Genomic DNA, 23299 nt, shown 5'->3' with positions numbered 1-23299 from the left:
CATTAGCGCCAAATGTATCATACACAGGAGGTGTTTGCAGTAAATAATAAAATGAACTGAGTAAATTACTTTTTTCGCGGGGATTAGCCCACCCAGGCACAGGTCACCGACCCACATTGGGGCCTGGTGGCCGAAAAAAAAAAGAATAAAAAATAAATTCAGAAATTGAAAAAAAAAAATCAAGAGTGAGAAACGGTATGCTACATTTACTGTATATGTTGTGCTGTAAAAGAAAGAGAAACAATTGAAACCTTGCAATAGTGTAAATGAGCAGAAAATTAGATCAGCAACCTGGGGCTTGGTCAAAAAATTTTGTGATGCCATATGGCAGCAGGGTTTACCATTAGACAACACATTATGCTTCCAATATCTTCCCAGGCGATAGTACCTCCTGTTTGATAGCTGCCTACTACCTACTACATTTTGACTCTATTTCTACTAATACTGAATTTTCAGTCTTGAAAAAATAAGATAATACGGTAATTATCAGAAAAAACAAGTTCAGGCTTCAAATACAAGTACAGTATTCTAAAAAAGGTTTACAGTGTGTGAAAATATAACGTCTGTATATACACCTTATGTACTAAGCTTACTTCACTGCGATAGCCTAAATTATTTAGTCCCACTCTGTTTAAAAAAAATAATAAAATAAATGAATAACAACATTGGAAATTTATATATGGATAAGAATCATCAACATTTTATGTACAGTAATTTTATTTCCAAACATTTGAACACTACTGAAGTTACTGACCAATGAATGAATCGTGATGAAATATCTTAGACGATATTTGTGAACGTGATTGTCCAGTTTTACATGATACTGTCCATCTTAAGTCATTCTTAATTCAAGTTTTGAAGACCAAGATAGAAAGTTCCGAAACGTGTTGCTATGCCGTCTGATGACGTCGCAGTAATCTACAATCAGATAAAAAGGTCGAGCGCCCGTGCGTTTATGAAACAATTATGTGAGATGATATTATTTTAACCTTACGTATACCGAAACCTGTTTATACAACATATTACTATACTACTTATTATTTAGAGAATGAGAAAACTAATGTCTACACTTCTTATATCCCAATCAACAGTTGAAAATTACACCAAAGCGATCTAAGTGCTGGATTCAAGTAACCTTCGGAAACATCAATTTCTTCGTATTTGGTTTTCTAGTTTCAAAAAAATTGCCCTTAAACTAGTTTATAAATGCTCGCAACATTTACACTGTTTATATAAAACGCCAATAAATGCTTTATCACCATTATAAATGCACCCAGCTCATAAGCACACATCACACGGATGCGGAAGGTGGTGACATGAGTTAGCTGATCAAGGCGCCAAGTTCAGGATTACTCATATTACTCGGCGGTCGACCAGCACGTTCCGTTACGCTTACTTATTGTCACAAATTGCCATGCTAAATAGCTGGTCTTTAAACAGGTGTGCCCTGTATTTTTTTTTATAGTCATTCACTTTTCTATTCAATCTTCCCAAATGTATGTGGTGGAAGAGTCCTTCAGTCTCCACGTCGCCACTCTCACATTGTGCCGTAGGTGGTCCAGTAGGACACATTCAACACAAAGAAGGAAAACGGGAAGAAAAACCGAGAGAATTTGTCTATGTAGATGGCTATATCTTTCCCGGAGCAGCGATGGACGACGTACTGCGGCACTCCTGGACTGTGCGACCGCAGGCGGCTTCTGCTCCGACTGCGGCTGCGGGAGTACCCATTCAGCCGACCATCCTCAGACTAAAAGAAGTGTGAAGATCAGATTTGTTTGACTCAACCGTGGTGTAAAAAAAAAATAATGGCAGTTCAGTTCGACTCGTCAGTTAATATTTTTTTATAAATCGCTAACAATAAATCTAATCACATTTCTGCTTATTCAAAATCATGATTTCTGAAGTTCATTTTCTGCCTAGTTAAATTATTAAGTAACATTATATTGGCATTCTCCCCAGTACACTAACACAAATCTAAGTATTTTTGCCTCTTAAGGATATGCTGAAAGGTGTTGATTATTATTATTATTATATACAATTACTATTATTACTATAACCGTTAATATTATCAATACTATTACTGTCATTTCATATTATTTTACCTTTTTCTCATCGATATCAGTGAGGTCCTCGACAGAGTAGCCCGTCATGTCTTTGGTGAGAGGTTCGGCCTCCATGAAATAATTGACGATACCGAACTGCAGCAGCGAGGCGAACACGAACACGGTGCAAGATGACATCCACACGTCTATAGCCTTGATGTACGACACTGGCGGTAACGACGACTGCGATTGTTGGTTCTGGGTGGCTATAAGGAGGTTGGACGGTACGGAAGAAAAGATAATTAAATTCTAAACAAGAATCTTAGTGATAAATGGGATGAAAGCAGAGGATTTTAGGAATACTACCGAAATTAATCAAGAGGGCATACTAAAAGTTATCCCCTAATCTCTACCAGAAGTTCAGCAGTATGGAGAATTTTATTTCACGTATTCTTACCTCGGTTTTATAAGAAACATAAGAAAATAATCAGAAATACTAGTTTTGTACACTGTTGACGTTGATTAATGTTTATGATTGTGCTTCAAAAACCAAGTTCTTTAAGTATAGTAATTACACTTGCCCACCAACAATATTAGAAAATTAACAGATAGAACTCTGTTATGTACACTGTTTAAGCTAGAAGGAATTAAGTCAGTTGGAATTTCCCTTCCGGCATCTAGGAGTAAAAATGTTGGTACGCCTTTCACACATTGCCAGTTTTTGCTATTCGGTGTATTGTTTTTTTATTTATATTATTTTTAGTTTCATATCTACAACATCGCTTGATATTCAGTTGACCAAACATTTTATGATCAGCAGAACTATGACTGGTGAGGCGCGTGTTGTGTTATTTCACATAACTCTCGGTTTTATGGCTCTCTAACCATATGTAGTGATAATATGCACTCCTAGCTCTCTCTCTCTCTCTCTCTCTCTCACACACACACACCTTCAGAAGGTGAGGAACATTCATCTAGGTTGAGAAACACCTAACGGTCATGAGGAACAATTACCAAGGGTGAAGAACACTGATCTCTGTTGAGGAACAACTACCCAGGGTGAAGAACACTGATCTCTGTTGTGGAACAACTACCCAGGGTGAAGAACACCTACTCAGAGTGAGCAACACCTACCTTAGGTAAAGAACACATACAAAAGGTTAAGAACAACTACCCAGGGTGAGAAACACCTTCGCAGGGTTAGGAATATCTTACCTAAGGTGAGGAGGGAAGTGACGCCGAGGGTGACACGGGCAGGGATGGCCTCGGGCTTGATCCAGAAGGAGATCCACGACATGACGACAGTGATGGCGGAGGGCACGTAGGTGTGGAACAGGTGGTATCCCAGACGACGACGCAGGTTGAACACCACCGCCAGGCACGTGAAGTTACCTGAGGAAGGGCAGAGAACCACCTGTACCAGCTACAAATCTGTTGAACTTCACCACCTGCTTGTGTTAACGGTAAAGTGTCAATAGTCTTGATCTATGTCTGTTTTTATCTTATTCCATCTATGTGTGTTCCTTTTTCCTATCTCTTCCTCTAGCTGTAAGATAAAATTTTATGTTTAAGTGTATCAACGCATACTCACATCTGGTGCAAGAGAGAATGTGTTACTGACCTGTGGAGTAAGTGAGGGTACAGTCCTCGGTGTTGTTGCGGGAGATGTCCAGTTGAGGCAGTTCTATGTCTGGGTTCACCACCAGAGGGTCCGTTTCATTCCACTTGAACACCAGGTCATGTGTGGTGTGGGATACTGTGGGCGCAACATCACACATTTAGTAGGGCACAACACACTATAAAACAGGATATAAATGAGTAAAATAAAACCAAAACACTACGTCAAACATCGCTGGTTATGAATGGAAAATGAAACCGAATGAAAAATTACTACAGTATGTGACAAGACTATGGGGAAGATTTGACATGGATGATAGGAAAACATCACAAGACATATATAAAATGCTATGGTGTTGAAGCTTGTTGTTAAGAAGCTTCAACCCAGTAACAATAAACCTCTCCCACAGTCATTAATAACCAACAAGGCTTCAACAAGTCAAAAAAATATATATATTCTTTCCTCTATTAAAGCCATGGGATATTAAACTGTACTGTCAAGCATTAAATTAGTTTTTTTTTAGCAACAATGGATGAAACAAAGGACACCAGGAGATGACTTACAGCTCTCAATCATCATGGAGCAGATCTGAGTGTCGTGTGGGTAGGCTTCAAACTTCATGGCGCAGGACAACACCAGAGTCAACCTGCCAGTGGGAAAAGTCACGTTACTATACTGGATACCAGTCTCTCTCTCTCTCTCTCTCTCTCTATTTCTCTTATTTTGTATTCGATTTACATAAAATGTCATAAATTACAGACAGCAAACCACTAACCACTTGTTATTAAAAATCGAACCTGAGAAAAGTGGCTAATTAAGAAATATAAGACAAATAAAAACAATATAAAAGCATTTTCTTGATGACGTAAAAGAACACTGCAACGCCACTTCCTTGTTTATATTTTTTATGTTCATTAAAAAATAACCTCCTCGCCCTAATAGCTAACAAATTACTGTATAAAGGAAGTACCTGCTCATATAATAATACATGAACTCCAAACTGCCCTCCTAGGTCATATTTAAGTACAATATAAATAGCACTTCTTTGGCCTTGTACTATGTATGAAAATAAAAGTATTTACATTAACCATATAAAAGAACACCATAACAAGCCTAATCAGAACATAACAAGGAACACCTACTTGGCCATGTAGAGTAGTGTCTTGTCGTGGTAGAGCCAGAGGTAGTGGTTTGGCACGGACATTTCGTGGAAGGTGACCCGCTTAGCGTTCTTGAAGAAGCAGTCGGGCCTCCAGATGTTGTGCAGCCACTCCACGTCCAGGATGCGGTACTCCTCCGTCATGTTCTCCGGCAGGCGCAGACGATGGTCCCGCCAACTCTGAGCCAGGAAGATGTCTGCCACGTATGTCTGTAACACAAGGTAAGTTATCACCATATAATTTTTTTTTGAAGAATTACGGAAAATATTAAACTCCAATCTGATCACACCAGAGTATCAGGAACCTTATATTATTTAAATTTTTGTTAGTGAGGTGAAATAAACACGGACAGCTTAATATTGTATTGAGACCGTCACCTACAGTCCATCCACCTTCTTCAATATGTCTGTAGATAAAAAACACACTTAAATTGTAAAGCTATTTCTCAGAATTCATCAATTTATCATCAGTCAGTATGCAAACCAGGATTCCCAAAGCCTCGTAAGTTATTAGTTTTTCCTTTAGCTGGATAACTGAAAACGTTACCTGGTTTATTCTAGGCTTGGCAAATGGATAGCCCTGGCCCATTGATATTTGTTATTATTCCCTCATGCCTAATTATAATACTAAAGTATCTAATTTTTCTTTTTCTGTACATTTTAAGTATTCCTCTTTAAGTTTTTGGTAACCTCAGCATTTCTTCATTTGTTTTCCTGTTGCAATGTAACTATTCCTAACATTTGCCTACAACACCACATTTCAAAGGCCTGTCACAACGTTTTGGTGTCTGCTGAAAGTGATCACCTTTCTGACCCATACAACAGCCATGGCCATATCCAGGGTATAGCCTTTTCAATCGCATTTTTCTTAAATTGAAGTCAATGTACTTTTTAATAGGTCTTGTTGATTATTAAATGCTGTTGCCTACCATATTTTTTTTAGGATTTATTTCTAATTTGGAAACAACCATTACTTTCGTCTTTACAGCATTAACTCTTAACCCATTGTAATTACGACTGTGTTTACTCACCTCTAATTAAGGGAAATATAATCAAGGTAAGAATCTTTAAACAAAAAACAATAGGAGCTAACACTAACCATTGACTCTTCGTTGATGGAGTCGACGGAGAGGACGGTGACGTGGAAGTAGACGATGGTGGCCTGGCCCTCGTACTTGGGGGGACGATTCTTGTCATACTTCTTGAGGTCGCGTGGCAGGATGTCGTGCAGCACCAGCCCAGTCTGCGCGCGCACCCTAACGAGAGACATCGAGTTGTTGTTAGCTGTGTTGATTCTAATGTAAGATTGAGGAAACACCTGTTTATTACCAAGTACAAAGGTTGAGGAGAAACCAAATTTATTGGGTTTTTTTGTGTTAGCGCAAATAAATGGCCAATTACCATTCCTGTTCTTTTCTAGTGGTTGTTTCACCTGAGAGATGTTGGTTACTGTGAAGGGAGAGTCGTGACCAGGGCGAGGAAGTATGTCACAGTGTTAATCGTTTATAGACAGAGTGTAAGGCTTCTCGCAGCAAGAATTTAAATTTTCGTGTTAAACGCACACGTGTGTCTTAAATACGGCATGAACTGATTAGGCGAGGAACACCTTCAAACGAAATAATTAAATTGGTAAATAACATGAGTAGTGTGTTATACCTCCTTCATGATATTGTTTACCTTTTTTGCTCCTAGTTGTCAGAAAGTTGACCACATGAACTAGCCAAACTTACCCAACCCTTGGATCGATTTGCTTTGCTGTGGTCCACCTTCTCTGCTGTCATCTTGAGGGGTGTTGTACCAATCGATGATACATTACTAGAAACTCAACATCACACGGCTCAGCCAATTACTGTTTCTTTGCCGAGCACTCTCTACCTGTATCGCAGTGGCCCTTGGAGGAGGAATGGAGTAGGGTGTCCATATAGTGTATCCTTGGGTGCTAACCAGAGATAATATATATATTTTTTTTATTTCACTTTTAATAACTAGTGTATATACTGTATTTAACCCAGGGTACTTCAGCATCAAAGGTCTTTTACCTTTGATGCTGAAGTACTTTAATGAATTATAACATCAACAATTCCCTGGTTGATTAATCACTGGCTGGGAGCTGCACTCGTCCTCACACATGAAGCCTTAACAAAACAAGTCACCTCATTGCACTTCACTACTTTCATTTAAATCTGACAATTTTCATTCATTTATTGTTCATTCGTTTTTCTGAAGGATTCAATACTTTTCACTCTTAAACATGCTGAACTAATGTGAACTTGAATGACGATTATATTGAATCAACATCCATCTGGCCATTCAATAGCACCAGATATGAACACTTTACCGTATAATGTCCTTTGGGGTGCTTATAAACGTCTAGTATATCACCCCTTGCCCGGCGATAATATAAACTAGACAACTGAGGCGTTCTAATCTTTCTTGGTAAGTGAGGTGCCCCACTACCTCTAGGCATTAAGATAAATCTATGGTAATAAAAATTAACATTTACTCAAAAAGCTGTCATTTTTATTTGTTTTTCTGCTGCTGAGATTAAAGTATTTAATTACAAATAATTAGTAACAACTCATGTAAGAATATACTGCTATCCAGTGTGAAGTTCCCTGTAATATTACCCAATGAACCATCTCTTATAGCTCTTCCCACAGAAATTAACAAACCAATCACATGTAGCTCCTCCCACTCTTACATGCCACTCCTCCCACTGTTTCATATCTACTACCAATCCTTGGCAGCTTCTACCACTCTTACACATGCCGCTCCTCCCACTCTTACATATCGGTCAATCATATGTAGCCCCTCAGACTGTTCCGTGTGAGCCAATTACACGTATCTCCTTCCACCTTTGCCATCGAACCACTAGCATGAACCACCGCCATCCACTGACCTTTACAGAAAAGCCTCGAAAAAAAAAGCACACATCGCTTTCACAAAAGGGCTTCACAGCAGCCTATGTAACCCACACACTTCCCCAGGTTTTTTCCAGCTCCACGTTCAGCTAATCACATTTTTCTTTGTTAGTCATGTAAGTGAAAACCTTGAGTCGCGGAGGCTCAGTGGGTTGTGCAAACAGATTAGCGGATACGACTATGGATATTTCCTCTCCCTGAATACTCCGGGTAAGGCTGCTAAGGCAAAACACTGTCGCGTTCGAGAATGAGTGAAATTGAATTATCTTCCAACGGATTGTTCATCCTTTCTGTCAACTTAACCACCTGCAATAAATATTTTAATTCCAAGTACAAGCCACATCGATACGTATAACAAATGATGAGACCGAATACCAAGATAAGACCTAAAGTTCTACAAAGAAAAGTTGACGGTATGAACGTCGACAGCCGCCACCAATAGTCTTAATAAGCCTCATCAAAATCTAACTACTGGAATTGGATTCCATCCCTATTGGACCCCAATCTTAATAAATCCCAATCCAAATGGTTAGGTTGGGTTGGGGTCAATAAGACGGACCCCTGCATTTTACCTGCAGCGCCAACACCACCACTATCACTGAGATAGTTTCCCTCCACCATCACCACTAGGGCGTGAAGTCCTACAACCTCCACCACTCACAACACCGCCTTTGATACCACTCCATTGCTCTTGACGTCACAGCCACATCAGCTGTTCCGGAACTAGGAATATGTACATGGCACCAATGTTCAAATAGTGCAAATATTCCTTGTGTGCTAAGTTGCCACAGGGCTGCCAACAACTGCAAACCTCATAACCTCGCTTGATCAACACCCTCAAGACAGCAGTGCCCTCACCTCATACTCTCCTCCTTGATGTTCTCGAGGGCCCTGGCGTAGTCTTCATAGTCGAAGGTGGGCATGTTGGCCTCCAGTTCCATTACCAGGTGGTAGGAGGAGCGACACACTGCCTCACCCAGGTAATTAAGTTGCTGCTCCGGGGAGGCCAAGGTCTTGGTACTACTCCCGGGGTTCTCGGCGGTGGGGCTGGCCGTGCCACACACCTCGTTGGACGCACAAGCCTCATTACTTCGTCCGCCGAGGTCGTACACATCAAAGCCGCTGTCCTTGTTGTAGGTACGCTCTAGGTTACGTGTTATGGAGGCCAAGTTATAGGTGGTGTAGCAGGTCGGGTAGTCCTGGGCGCAGTAGTCCAGGATGGCGTCGTTCAAATTCAGGAGCTGTGTCTTAACTTCCTTGCTCCTTGTCGTGTTAATCTCGTTCGCCTCGGTCGGGATGACAGTATATATGGTCAGTCCGCCTTGGGACATGGACAAGTGATCTAGAATGCGCTTCGTTCGCTCGAGTACAATGTTGTAGCTCTCGTAGTTAACACTCTTGAGATTGAAGTACACGATGAGCTGGCGCATGGGGTTGGACGTTTCCCTAATGAGGTCCTCCAAGCTATAATGGTCAATCAGTTGGAGAGTAACGTGTCTAGAGCAGTTTCTCAGGATGTCCATGATGGTATCATTCCCGACGTGACCGAAGATGACGAGGTTATGTTCCCGGGGAGAGTCGTCAGTTACTCGAGGCGGTATGATGGAAGGTTCGCCGTGTTCTTGGTGCTTTCTGTCGATGAAGGCAAACCCCCCGTGAAGTTTACTGCTTGTAAACATTCTGTATTTGTTACGGCGGATCAGAGGGAAGGATGTATAGGATTCTACGGGGTAACCAACTGTCCTACTGTCAAAGTCAGGCATGAAGGATCCACCCACTTTGTTATAAAGCTCCTCGTTGTGACTTCTCTCGTTGTCATACTCCAGTAGTTTGTGGCCCTTCGCCTTGGTCCTCTGCTGCTGGACGCCGAAAAGTGGAGATAGAATGTTCCCCATCATGTCCCCAGAATTCGGCTTTTTCATTCCCGTCTCGACCTTAGGCATTATGAAGGGTTTGATCTTCTTCACGACGCCTAAGATACCCCTCGGGGTACTGTCAAGTTCTTCCTTCCTCGCGGTGGGGAGGAAGGGACCGAAGGGCAACTTGGCAGGGATGAACGCGGGGTCGTGATAGTCATCGTCGCTGGTACCATTTTTTACCGTCGACGATGGCTCAGTAACTTCAATATCCTCCATGTCATAGTCTTCATATGATACGTCTTCGTCTGTCTCATTAACTCCTTCCGTCCCATTTCCTTTTGATTCTTCCGGTACATTTTCTTCATCTGGGTTTAAAGATATTTTCTCCTCGTCCTTTATACCATTTTGAATAGTAACAATGTTTTCTAATTCCAGAAAAGTCGTAGACTCATCCGTGTTCTCCCACCTAATGGGTGTAGTTGGAATACTGTCATAACCCACGGTGGTTGTGGTAACAACATTACGCCTGCTGGAGGTGGTGGAGTAAGACGGACGAGGGGTAGTAGTGGGGATAGGCGGTGCTTGAGGAATATCCACTTGTTCAGGAGACGATCTAGTTGGTCCTGGCTCCTCCACATAGTTGGTGAACTCCACCTCGACTCCTCCACTGAGATCATTTGATATGTTGTTTGCGTCAGCTTGGATGTCCAGCAAGGTTGCCTGGGAGCTAAATGATTCAGCGTTTACTTCAGTTCTCCTCTGGTAACCTTTAAAGTTCATTTTTCTGATGAAGGTTTCATCCACAGCATGTTTACCGGGATAAAACTTTGCTCTGGTGTTTTTCCCTCTTGGCTTGGCTGGGACAACAGGACCTTCCTCGTAGCCCCGAACTGTTAAATGAGGGGCGTTGGGTGTCTTGTGGTTTTTCTTGACCGTGTTGTGGGTAACTTTATCATATCTATACAGCACCGGTTTGCTCTCAGGTGGAGAAGACTGTGTTGGCGGCGGTATAAGTTGTCTTTGTCGGCCACCTTTACCGTGACGTGTAGTGTATACACTAACAGGGTCTATGTGATAGTCGTCCTCGATGATAATGTTACGGTCTCTCCATATATTGTCTGCTGCACCTGGAATGTGATTTTCTAACGAGTTGTCCAGCTCTTGATCTGAGAATGACGGAAAGAGATCATTGTATATGTTGGTGTCGTGTTCCAGTTGCTGGTGTGCTATTTGTGCTGCTTTGTGCCTGCGATGTCTGATTCTCTTGGTCCTCAAACTGTCGCGGAGGACAGTCTCAGTGTACAACTCCTGGCGACCCAACCTCCTGCCCTCACTGTTCACCCTTGTTGTGTCTCTCTTCACAACGCTAATAACCATTCTCTCTATATTTTCAATTACAGCTTCACTATAACTCTTGTCCTCTTCTCTTAAAACCTGCTTTGGTTCCTGGTTATCTGCCGGGGTCATATTAGTGACTGGTTCAGCCTCTTTCTCTGCAGCGCTCGTGTGTGGTTCTCTGCTAGACGATCTGCCTGCGTAGGGCCACTCGTTATTGGCTTCTAAACGACACCCAAAGGAGTAATGGTGAGATGATAAGGACGGCGCCGTGGTAGGCGTATCTCTGACCTGCACAGTTTTGTCTTCTTGTGAATTTCCTACTTGCTGAGGTTCATCTTCCTGCTGGACACGCCCTGGCTGCAGGAGAGAGGTGGGCGCTGAGTTGGTCCTGTCTGACCGAAGAGACTCTCTAGATGGTAGAGATTCCTCCTGAATTATGACAGTCTCTTCCTGCTGGAGACCTTGTCGTACAACACCTCTCTCCTGCTGGAGGGCCCCTTGTTGAGGAGAAATCGCCTGTTGGGGCACGTGAGGTGTCATGGGTTCCTTCACCAAGTCATGTGGCTGTGACCTGATCTGCTCTGCCCCCACAAACAAGGGTACCATCCCGCCCAAGCCGACGAAGACGCTGTAAAAAAGTAAAATGAGGTTACATTGGGTCATAGCAAGAAATATGCAACTTCTGATATCATGAGAGAGTGACTTTAAGACAGTTTTATTCTTAACACAATATGACCCAGATTTACCTCATTTTACTTTATAAGTTAAGGAAGTTGCATATTTGTATATGCTTTTGAGCTCAGGAGCGTCACTTGCCAGGGAGACATCTGTTGACTGTACGAACATGACGTAACACAGCTCGAGATTTTAATCCATGTTGAATTAATGCGTTCATTTAGGCGCACACACGCACACTTATTTACACACAAATGCTATAAATTCTTTCTTTCCTTGACACATCACACGCTACTGGACACAACTGTAACGACTGCCACGTGGAGTCAGGGTTTGGCCGCCACTACCCAAGACAACCTCGTGATTTGTTACACACCTAACCTAATCCAACCTAACCTAAATTATTTTAACCTTTCCTATTCTAACTTAACCCTGTCTAAACTAATCTAGATTAAATTAAGCTAACTTAACTTAACCTGACAACCTTAAACTTAAAACTAATCCATCCTCACTAAACCTTAACAAGCCTAACTCAATATAAGAAAACCTAAATAAGCCTAACCTAAACTAATCTGATCTAGCTTAACCAAACTTAGCCTGACCTGAACTAACCCAACTCAATCTAGTTTAAATAACCCTGACCTACTAGACAGTTTCCTAGTGAAGAAAATTGCCAGAAGACAATTTTATAGCGGGCATGACCAACAAAATATCTCCTTTTCAACTTTCACGTCTTGATTTGTCCTTTTAGGTTAGGTTAGGTTAGGTTAGGTTAGTTTAAGTTATGACAGGGTAGGTTAGGTTAGGTTATGATAGAGTAGGTGAGTTTAAGTTATGACAGGGTAAGTTAGGTTAGGTTATGACAGGTTAGGTTAGGTTATGGCAGGGTAGATTCGGTTAAGTTGTGACCGGGTAGGTTAAGTTAGGTTACTCAGTATTACAACGCAACACTACGAAAGTGATTAATTCTACGAGAGAGAGAGAGAGAGAGAGAGAGAGAGAGAGAGAGAGAGAGAGAGAGAGCCAGTACTTACGTCATGTTATCTTGTACAGGAGCAGCGGAGAGGAGCCAGAAGAGGCATAAGGAGCGTAGAAGCCAGGTCGAGGTGGCCAGCGGCTCCCCACACACCCTGAGGACATACACACATACACCTGTTAGTTAAATGTACACACCCTGAAGTACATACACACACACACCTGTTAGTTAAATGTACACACCCTGAAGTACATACACACACACACCTGTTAGTTAAATGTACACACCCTGAGGACATACACACATACACCTGTTAGTTAAATGTACACACCCTGAAGTACATACACACACACACCTGTTAGTTAAATGTACACACCCTGAAGTACATACACACACACACCTGACTATACCCATAAATGCTTCACTACACACAACAGAACAAGTTAAAATATAATCAGTTGCAGATAATGAACCTGTGTCCTTCTTACCTGTCTCGTGTACGTTATATATATTTAACCGACCGACGCTGTGAAGGAAGGAGGAAAACGATGTGGTGTTCCGCTTACGATTATTATTACGATTACATTACCTATTGGGGGCTACAAATTGAACCCACTACATCAAAATACTCATGAACTTTATACTATTACAGATTTATAGATATATTGACGTGATATAGGTAATGGTGATCCTTTCTTCTACCGGTAGTATATACTAAAGGTATTTATTATTTTCTTTACGTAACTGGAGTAATTTTTTTTTATGGTTAGTGGTAGTTATAGAGTAAATAGGGGAGGACACCTGTACATACCTGTGTGGACCTATATTATAAATTATTCTATCGGTCTATAATATATAAAGAAAAAGCCTTGATCTCTCTCTCTCTCTCTCTCTCTCTCTCTGTCATTTTAGTCCAGTTTTATTTCTAAATCTACGTACTTACGCAACTCATTTTCGTGATAAGATTAGAGTTCTCCCTTTCTCAAACAATATCAAAGGTAAGTTATTTTCTTGTTACTGAGCAGAGTATAGAATAAATTCATCTGTGTGTCACTACTGTGCACGTAGTCGTCAGAGAATGATAAATGGTTTGAGGGTCCAGCCAGGTGAAGAGGAAGACGAAAGAGAGAGAGAGAGAGAGAGAGAGAGAGAGAGAGAGAGAGAGAGAGAGAGACAACTTCCAGTCAGCACAGAAACCCTCCAACACACTAGCTACTTGTACACCAGGAAGAGGCGGGTTGTGTGGGTGGCTCACACTAGCTTAGTAGTACTCCCCCACAGGAACTATGTAAACCTGACAAGGAGAGTCTTCCACTCTCGTGTGTCTTGTGAGAGAGAGTACAGGATGAGTGTGAGGGACAACAAGATGTGTGTGTGTGTGTCGCGAATTTTTCAATTCCACTAAAATATTTTATGGCCAATCCCTCAAGGCGCAGCCCTCCTCCGCTCATCCGACGGTAACTTTCAGTATCTCGGCTCCCACCTGCCCACCACTGCGGACATTGATGAAGAGATTCAACAACGGATCAGATGTGTATCTCAAGCCTTTGGCTGAAAATAAACAGTTACATAATTTGGGAATGGGTCACTTGATTGACAAATAATATACAAGTAACATAAGTGATACAAATATGATATATAATAACTAGGTGGGGAGTAGGTTACACTACAGGGCATTTCAACATAGCGACAGTGCAAAAAGGTAAGATTGACTGGGAGTGAATACACTGGTTGATGAGGAGTTGTTTATGATTTTTACAATGGTTGGGACTGGGCTGTTCTTATAGCGATCAGTACGTGCTCGTATGGGCTGGATGCGGTTGTGGAATCGAACAGCAATTTGCAGACAAGGGATCTCGGGTGGAAGTAGGAGCCGGTGTCGAGGATGGTGCAGAAGCTTCTCACCAGCTTTGCAGATGAGGTCGTGGTGATGATCAGAGAGAGCCGAGAGGGTCAGTGTGTTAAGTGCTTCTTGATATGTGAAGTAGAAAGGGGAGAGAATAATCTTGCATGCCCTCTTTTGCACTTTTTCTCGGTGTTTACGTTGTGTGGCGTTTAGGGAGGAAGGCCAGGCAGGGGAAGTATAGGTAAGCTTGGGAAGTATGAATGTTGAGTAAACACTGAGGAGCTCGGGTGCAGGAACTCAGAGGGACTTGAGTCGGCGGAGGAGGTGGAGACGAAAACTGCAGGATTTGACAACTTCACTGACGTGTGTGTGTGTGTGTGTGTGTGTGTGTGTGTGTGTGTGTGTGTGTGTGTGTGTGTGCGTGTGAACAAATTACATAGAAGGAAATTTGGTATATAGAGAAAGAAATTTGGTCTTGTCTGTATATATGTTTGGGTGATCTCTTGCTAACTACAAAGACAAGAAAAAGGGCCTTGGAAAATCCCGGCATTAATATAAAACTTCTTAAATTGCAATTCATTTCCTACTGCAGTTGAATATGTAACAAGACTTGCAGTTCATAAAAGTAATATATTCAATGAGGTTTTTAACGTAAGGGATTAGAGATACCAAAGGCAGATAAAATAAAACTATAGACCCGTTAACCCGTGAGTGCATACGGGAGATCAACAGAGGAATAATTAAGATTAACTTCAAAGTGTGGGTAATCTGTAGAGGAATCATCAGGCTTAAATTCGAACTGTATGTCAGAGATGATAAAATAAAGAGATCCACCTTTGCGCTTTATATTGACGAGTTATCCAGGAGTTGGGACACATTGTGGAGTACAGGAGAAGTGAGAACCTTGCGAAGGCTTGAGCGTAATCCTGAGTCACGTGTCGTCAGACCTTGTGAAAAAATGTCCCACATGAGCCAAGTGTCGTTGTTTTCATCTCAGAGTTGAACAGCAGATAAAATACTGTTAGAATAAGAAAGTTGGGATCACTTGAAGATTAACTCCCACAGCTTACTCCACCGTTAGATTAATCACCCTAACCTAACTTAACCTAACACAACTTAACCTAACATAACCTAACCTAACCTAATTTAACCTAACCTAACCCTCCGGGTAGCATTAGAGTGTTTAATCATCATGTGAAATAAACCGGAGGACTAATCTTCAGGTGGTCCAAAAGTTAACTTACTACCACACATAAAGCTTTACCCTGGAAGTAAATGAGTTAGTGTTGTCAGCGATAAGAACAAATGAGAAACGTTAATGGCTGAGCTGTCGTGTTTAAAGGAGGATTTTTAACCTGAGTATGTCATGGGAGGTTCGGCGGGGGTCATAAACAGGACCAAGTCAGGAGGCGGCACCATCCACTTTAAGCAGAGCCCCAGATGTATAAATTAACGTTGTGCTTAAGGTTTGTTTATCCTCGGGCAGGAAAAACTATAAACCCGAGTGCATGGAGAGGGTTATTTTCGGTCTTTGGGAGTTCACTCGTACAATCAATTCTTTCTTCTTTTAATTTCCATTCTCTGGGTGATATATATATATTTTTTTTTTTATTCTTTTTTACGGGGATTAGCCAACCCTGACATAGGTCACGACCCACTTCAGGGCCTGGGGGCGAAAATATAATAATACAATATAAAACATACATACAAATAATAATAAAACAATAATAATAAACATTAATAATTACAAAAATGAAAATAAATAAATGAGGAGTGAGAAACGATATATGTATATGTTGTGTTGCCAATAGTAAGAGAAATAATTGAGACCCTGCAATTGTGTGTAAATGAGAGAAAGTCAGATGAGCAACCTGGAACTTGGTCACAATTTTGTGATGCCATATGGTAGCAGAGTCTACCATTAGACAACACATTATGCTTCCAATATCTTCCCAGGCGGTAGTACCTCCCTGTTTGGTAGCTGCCTACGACCTACTACCCCATTAGTATTTCTCCACTGTTTACAAAGACTTAGTTGTGTTATTATTATTGTTATAAATGATATATTATCACTGCAATTGATTTATACTGATAAATTACTCTTATTATTATCAACGGTATTATCAATATTATCATTATTATTATAATTACCGGTATTATTTAAACATTGAGCCACAAAAATGTGTTCTTGCTGCCCAGAAAAAAGTCACAGAAAAATTCACAATTCTGGCAAAGGAAAAGGCCATAGGATATAAATACATCTTCTGTATAGCCCAAACCAGTTAGGTTAAGGTTAAGGTAAGGTCGGGTAAGGAAAGGTTAGGTTTGTAACTTTCCTATATTCGTGTCCTCAAGGCTCCTGCAACAGACGAGGAACACCAACACTCGTACTTGGTGTTAATTTCGCAGGCTTCCACAACCTTCTAAATGACTTCTGTGGAAAATTCTGAAACTCATACAGGATGAAGCCTTTTGGTGGTCCGAGTTCTGTGATGTCTATGCTGATACTTGAAACCTAACCAACACATGAGTTTCATAACAAGGTGTTTTCTGTGTACAATTACTGTCTTATTATTTTCATCATTATTATAATTACTGCTTTATTATTGTTATTATAATTGTTATTATTTTGAATGTTTTTAATCACTCGAATACACACACACACACACACACACACACACACACACACACACACACACACACACACACACATATATATACACATATACACACACACACATACACATACTGCTTTTACTTTGCTATCACTCGGAAGCGAGTATGACGATCATCCAGCTACTACAGAATAATGAGTTTTTAATGATGTCATCTTGGTTGGTGAGCTCTGAGGTGGCTCGAGAGGCCGATACGCGATCGGCAGGATCGTCCGCAGATGTTGCACGTATGGAGAGCTACATCACACACACACACACACACACACACACCACAACACACACACACCACAACACGCACACACACACACACACACACACACACACCCACACACACACACACATCCACACCACAACACACACACATCCACACCTCAACACACACACACACCCACACCCACAACACACACCACCAACACCACAACACACACACACCACACACACCCACACACACACACCACACACACCACACCCCAACACACACACCCACACCACAACACACACACACACCCACACACACACACACACACCCACACCACAACACACACACACACACACCACAACACACACACATCCACACCACACACACACACATCCACACCACAACACACACATCCACACCCCACACCACACACACCCACACCACACACACACAACACACACACACACCCACACCACAACACACACACACCACACCACAACACACACACACCCACACCACAACACACACACACCCACACCACAAACCACACACACACCCACACCACACACACACACACACACACACACACACCACACACAACACACACACACCCACACCACAACACACACACCCACACACACAACACACACACACCCACACACAACACACACACACCCACACCACAACACACACACACCACACACACACACACAACACACCACACCACACACACACCCACACCACAACACACCACACCCACACACACACACACACACCCACACCACAACACCACACCACCACACACACACACACACACCACACCACACACGCACACCCACACCACAACACACACACACCCACACCACACACACACACACCCACACCATACACACACACACCCACACCACAACACACACACACCCACACCACACCACACCACACACCCACACACACACACACACACCACACCACACACACACAATCCACACCACACCACACACCCACACACACACACACACACACACCACACACAACCACACACACCAACACCACACACACACACCCACACCACAACACACACTCACCCACACCACACACACACACACACCACACCACACACACACACACATCCACACCACACACACACACACCCACACCACACACACACACACCACACACAACACACACACACCACATCACACACCACAACACACCACACCACACAACACCCACACACCACACACCCACCACACACCACACACCACACCACACACCCACACCACACCACACACCTCAACCACACACACCACCACACACACACACCACACACACACACACACACACACACACACCCACACCACAACACACACACACCACACCACACACACACACACCACACACCCACCACACACACACACCCACACCACAACACACACACAACACACACACACACACACCACACCACACACCACACACACCACACACCACACCACACCACACACCACACACACACACACCACACACCCACACCACACACACCACACACACACACACCACACCACACACAACACACACACACACACGTGTGACTTGTTGGGAGGGTTTGATAGAGCACTGAACATCCACACCACAACACACGCACACCCACACCACAACACACACACACCCACACCACAACACACACTCACCCACACCACAACACACACACACACATTAGCGACTTGTTGGGAGGGTTTCAATAGAGCACTGAACATGAAGCCCTTGGTGGTTGGTACAGAAGTTGAGAAGGTGACCGGGACTGGACTCTACGGCCTTTCGCTTTCCCAACTGCTGAACCAGGTACCCATTGTGCAGCTCGGATAAATGGGGAGTTCCTTTCGGTGGCTGGCCGCGGGATTAAACCGAACAACTGGGTCAGGAGGGAGTGCTATATCCAATTGGCCAAAACACCCCTTTTTTCATTAACTTAAAAACATTCTAACACACATACATACACAAACAATTACATTCACACAGTTAAAAGCGCACAACAACTCCTTTTACCGAGCATCAGTGTGCTTGCAAGTGTCAACTAGCTCAGGATATAAAGTCGTAGAACACAGTCATCTGCAGACCGAGTCTTTACACAACCACGACGCAGCGTAACAGAATAAGTAAATAATTTCATTAGTGCTAGAGCTTTTTACCATAAAAAAACAAAACAAATAGAAATAACTACAAAAAAATATATATATAAAAAAAACGTATAGGTATGATGAAAATTCAATAAATATGACCTCAGGAGAAGAGCTTAGTTTTTCCACGTACTGAAAGAAAGAATAGATTTGTCTCAATACGACAGTGATATATTCAACACTGGGCATACAAAAAAAAATCACAATTCATGGAACTGCAATCCAGAGATCATATTTTAAATATTTCTACCAAGGTTCATAAAATAACTGACTACATAAAGAAAGTACAGGCGAACACAGACTCGTCACAATATTATTGTTTCGTGTCGAAAATACAGATCTCACGAAGCCTCGGCCGTCACACACACACACACATACACGAGAGAGGGAGAGAGAGCACGGGGTAACACGTTACTGAAATATGACTGATAAAATCCATGAAAAAAAAAACGTGTCGATGAAAACGATGACTACGATGCCGAGATAGTATATTAACCCTTTGTGGCTCTCTGTGTTGAATAAAATCGTCTGGCGTTAACCAAATAAAATGTCATAAGTGGTGCCCCGTAGTGAAGGGGCAAACAAACTGAAAATCACCATGTGAATACCAATCCAGACTGATTACCTGAGAGAGCTATTTTGCCCAGCCCCAAACTTTCGGAGATTTATGACAAATTCTCTTTCATTGTTATTTCCCCTTCCTCTGAAACTTCTCATTTTATTCTGTGTTATGTGAATTTTCAAGTTTTGGGGAGTGCTTCAATGCCTGCGGGGCAAGGTACAGTATGAGAATACACATGCAGTCGTAACCAGATTTGATACGTTTGCCAGGTATGCAGCAAAACTTCCATATATCCTGAAAACCTTTTAAGAAAAATATTTAACAATGTTTTATTTTCAGGTAGAATAAAATTACAAAACTGTAAGATAAATTCGATTCGTCCTGGAAAAAGTGTGTACACAGTGTTCACTAAAGATGAGTGTAGGCAGTTTTTTTATATACACAACCTTTATCTGGAACACGTTAAACTGAATCTCGCCTTCGCGTTTCACACGGTAATATTACAGTACAATTAGTGTAGTTTTATCATACTGCTTTCAATGGTTACTGAACTCGGAAATATTCTATTATCCGATTAGTGTGATAATCACTGAGCTATCGTCCATCCAACACCTGGAGGATCGCACAGGAGTAAAGTCGCTTACTGGATGCTATAAAAGTCAGATTTGAAAATAATGAGAATTAGGGGAAGAGTTATTTTAGCTTTAGACGACGAAAGTATATCAAGAATAGACATGTCTACTTACCAGTTCATTTTGAAGTCCTCTACTGCCTACTGTAAGTTCTTTGTGGCTGGACATTGAGCGAAAAGTGATTCTTCATTATATACAAACAAAGTGTTCTTCACGTCACCATTGTGTATCTCAAATTACGATAGAACTGTTCTAGTCATGTCGGTGGCTGGCTGATGCTTCACTCATGATCACTCCGTCATTTTCGGGTCAGCTCACTCATCACCCCGTCGTAGTGAGATGACAACATGAACCCCTTCGTTCTTTAGGTGATAAAATATATTTCTTCCTTCGTCAGACACCTTCTATATACATCCCATCCGGTGTATCACAGAGCACTAGGTGTACCAGGCACTGCAGGAGGACGGATGTAGTGTGGATGTCGGCAGATCTTGTAAACTGGTCACCACCGCCACCTCCGCTCGGGATGACCCACACAGCCCAACCCTCCCACTTACTACGGCTTCCACCACCAGCTTGACGTAGGCTCTCTCAACACACCTTACTCTTTATACTGATACACAGTAAAACTGTTATATCGCCACTGAATCTGACACCCACCATTACCTGAACATTATAATCATATCATTAAATATACAGAAATTTCGCAGGAACCTTCAATTGCGATAATATGGTTACCAGAGTATTGCAGAACAGGTTATGAAGACCCTGAAGTGGCGGCAGCTTAACTCATGATTGGATTTAACGTCGCTAAAGCCCCCAGGGGTCACCGCAGATGTCACCGATGTGGTTGGTGGTGGTGGTACAGTCCCCGAGGTTAGAGACTAGATGGTGTGAGTAGAAGATGTATCCCGGAGCCACGCCCGCTCTATAGTGTCCTCCTGACTGGTAATGCTGAGCCGAGGGAGCGAACCTTGTTCCACCTCAATCCTTTTCCCATATTAAAAACAGCGTCAATAAAAGCTATAAGAGCATCTGGCGTTCCCCCTTTTTCCACAAAGAAATAACAAGCTTATGAAAGCAGCGCAACGTTTACGTTCGCCCGCCTTCTGCCAACAGTGGCGTTCTGTACGTCCATCATCGTGTGCTTACAGGTCGTCTTTGTGCCATTACAGGCATAATGGCGGAGCTCTCACAAGCAAACCATAGTATCATTATGGTGAGATGAGGGGCTCAAATACCCCTATTCATGTCATACTAGATGATGTCATATCACTCATGACACTCAGCCACTCAGGATTTATGGAGGCTGCTACTCACAGGTCCAGCTGGCAATAAGGTGACCCATGATGTGAAATCATGCTGAATAATGAAGAAAAAACTTATATTAATGTAATATATCAACCTCTCATTACAATTCCTCAAACACTTCCCACAATAAAAAAAGCTGCTATATAGTGCGCGTTTTGGGTATAGTCGTCAGAGTGAGGTATTACTTACACTGTACCTCCATGAAGATGTTGATGTATTACAGTAAATTAGTTTTTATTTTATCTAAGTCATCCTGCGTTCCCTTAACCAAACGTTAGTTGAAGTTAAGTTTGTTATGATAGTTTATTAAAGTTTCTATTTTTTATTTTTACCTGTCAGAGTGCTTCTGTGTCCTGTACACATCAATTTCGAGATTTTCGTGCTGATAGATATAGTGACATTATTGCTACCATTATGAGGTCCCCCAACGGTTATGGCGCTGCCCCCAGGAACCCATATCCGTTACTGCACCCTATATCTTATCACTGTTATCATGGTACACTTGGCTGTCGTGTCCCCTTCCTCATAACACATCCGGGTCATAATAATAAAAACAAGCTCCAGCAACAACCCGGTATGGGAGAGCAAGGGAAGTAGCGCCTGCTCAGACTATAACCCTGGATTTTGTATCTCTGGGGACACCACAGGTTTTATTAATTTCACTCATTTAGCCTCCCCAAGGTACAACTCCATCTTAGTGCACGAATTTGCGTTACCTTGTCGTGTTGTGGAGACTCGAACGAACCACTTTCAAATATCTGAGATAGGTATAAACTTCCCATCTTGCAACCCCAAATGAGTAAGTTGAAAGTAGATCGTCGCTAAGCACGCAAATTCAATATTTCACAGGTGTTGTGAGCTGGCTCTTTACCACACTCAAAAGTTCATTCCCAACCTTTTCTACTCCCTTTAATTAGTCTTTTGACGAAAAAAAGGTTTGGGGCATCCATTCTCCTGTCCTTGAGTAACCATGAACAGACACAATAAACGATTTTCGGGCGTCCCTGTTGCCGTAACCTAAAGAGGTCCAACCAACTTGAGGGCAGTGTGCCACCGAGAGCTAGAAAGTACTGTCTGAACAAAACAAATGCCTTGGACATTAAAAGCATCTATGGAAAGATTAAGAATGAACAAGCACAAAATTAAAATAGGAACATGAAATGTGAGGACATTATATATAAGGCTGGTAAATATGCAAATGCTTGTAAGGAAATGAAAAGACTACAGTGAGACATTCTGGGATGAAGTGAAGTAAGATGGATGGGTTCAAATAGCATTAGTGGTGAAACTTTTTATTTCATATATTCAG

The 23299-nt window shown here is 42.1% G+C and overlaps 1 protein-coding gene across 1 annotated transcript; it reads right to left on the bottom strand.

The window, feature by feature from the left end:
• Nucleotides 1-714: 714 nt before the first annotated feature.
• On the bottom strand, nt 715-11562 carry LOC121856030. Its single transcript, XM_042351293.1, has 8 exons — nt 8602-11562; nt 5922-6078; nt 4806-5032; nt 4227-4309; nt 3667-3801; nt 3261-3437; nt 2106-2311; nt 715-1750 (listed from the first exon to the last, which is right to left on the bottom strand). The coding sequence occupies exons 1-8, from the start codon at nt 11544-11546 to the stop codon at nt 1538-1540; spliced, it is 4143 nt and encodes a 1380-aa protein (XP_042207227.1). The 5' UTR covers nt 11547-11562; the 3' UTR covers nt 715-1537.
• Nucleotides 11563-23299: the final 11737 nt, after the last annotated feature.

The sequence above is a fragment of the Homarus americanus genome, unplaced genomic scaffold (assembly GCF_018991925.1).
Source record: "Homarus americanus isolate GMGI-L3 unplaced genomic scaffold, GMGI_Hamer_2.0 scaffold19117, whole genome shotgun sequence".
Taxonomy (NCBI): domain Eukaryota; kingdom Metazoa; phylum Arthropoda; class Malacostraca; order Decapoda; family Nephropidae; genus Homarus; species Homarus americanus.
The sequence above is the reverse complement of the archived record's forward strand: the minus strand, read 5'-3'. Positions and strand labels throughout refer to the sequence as shown.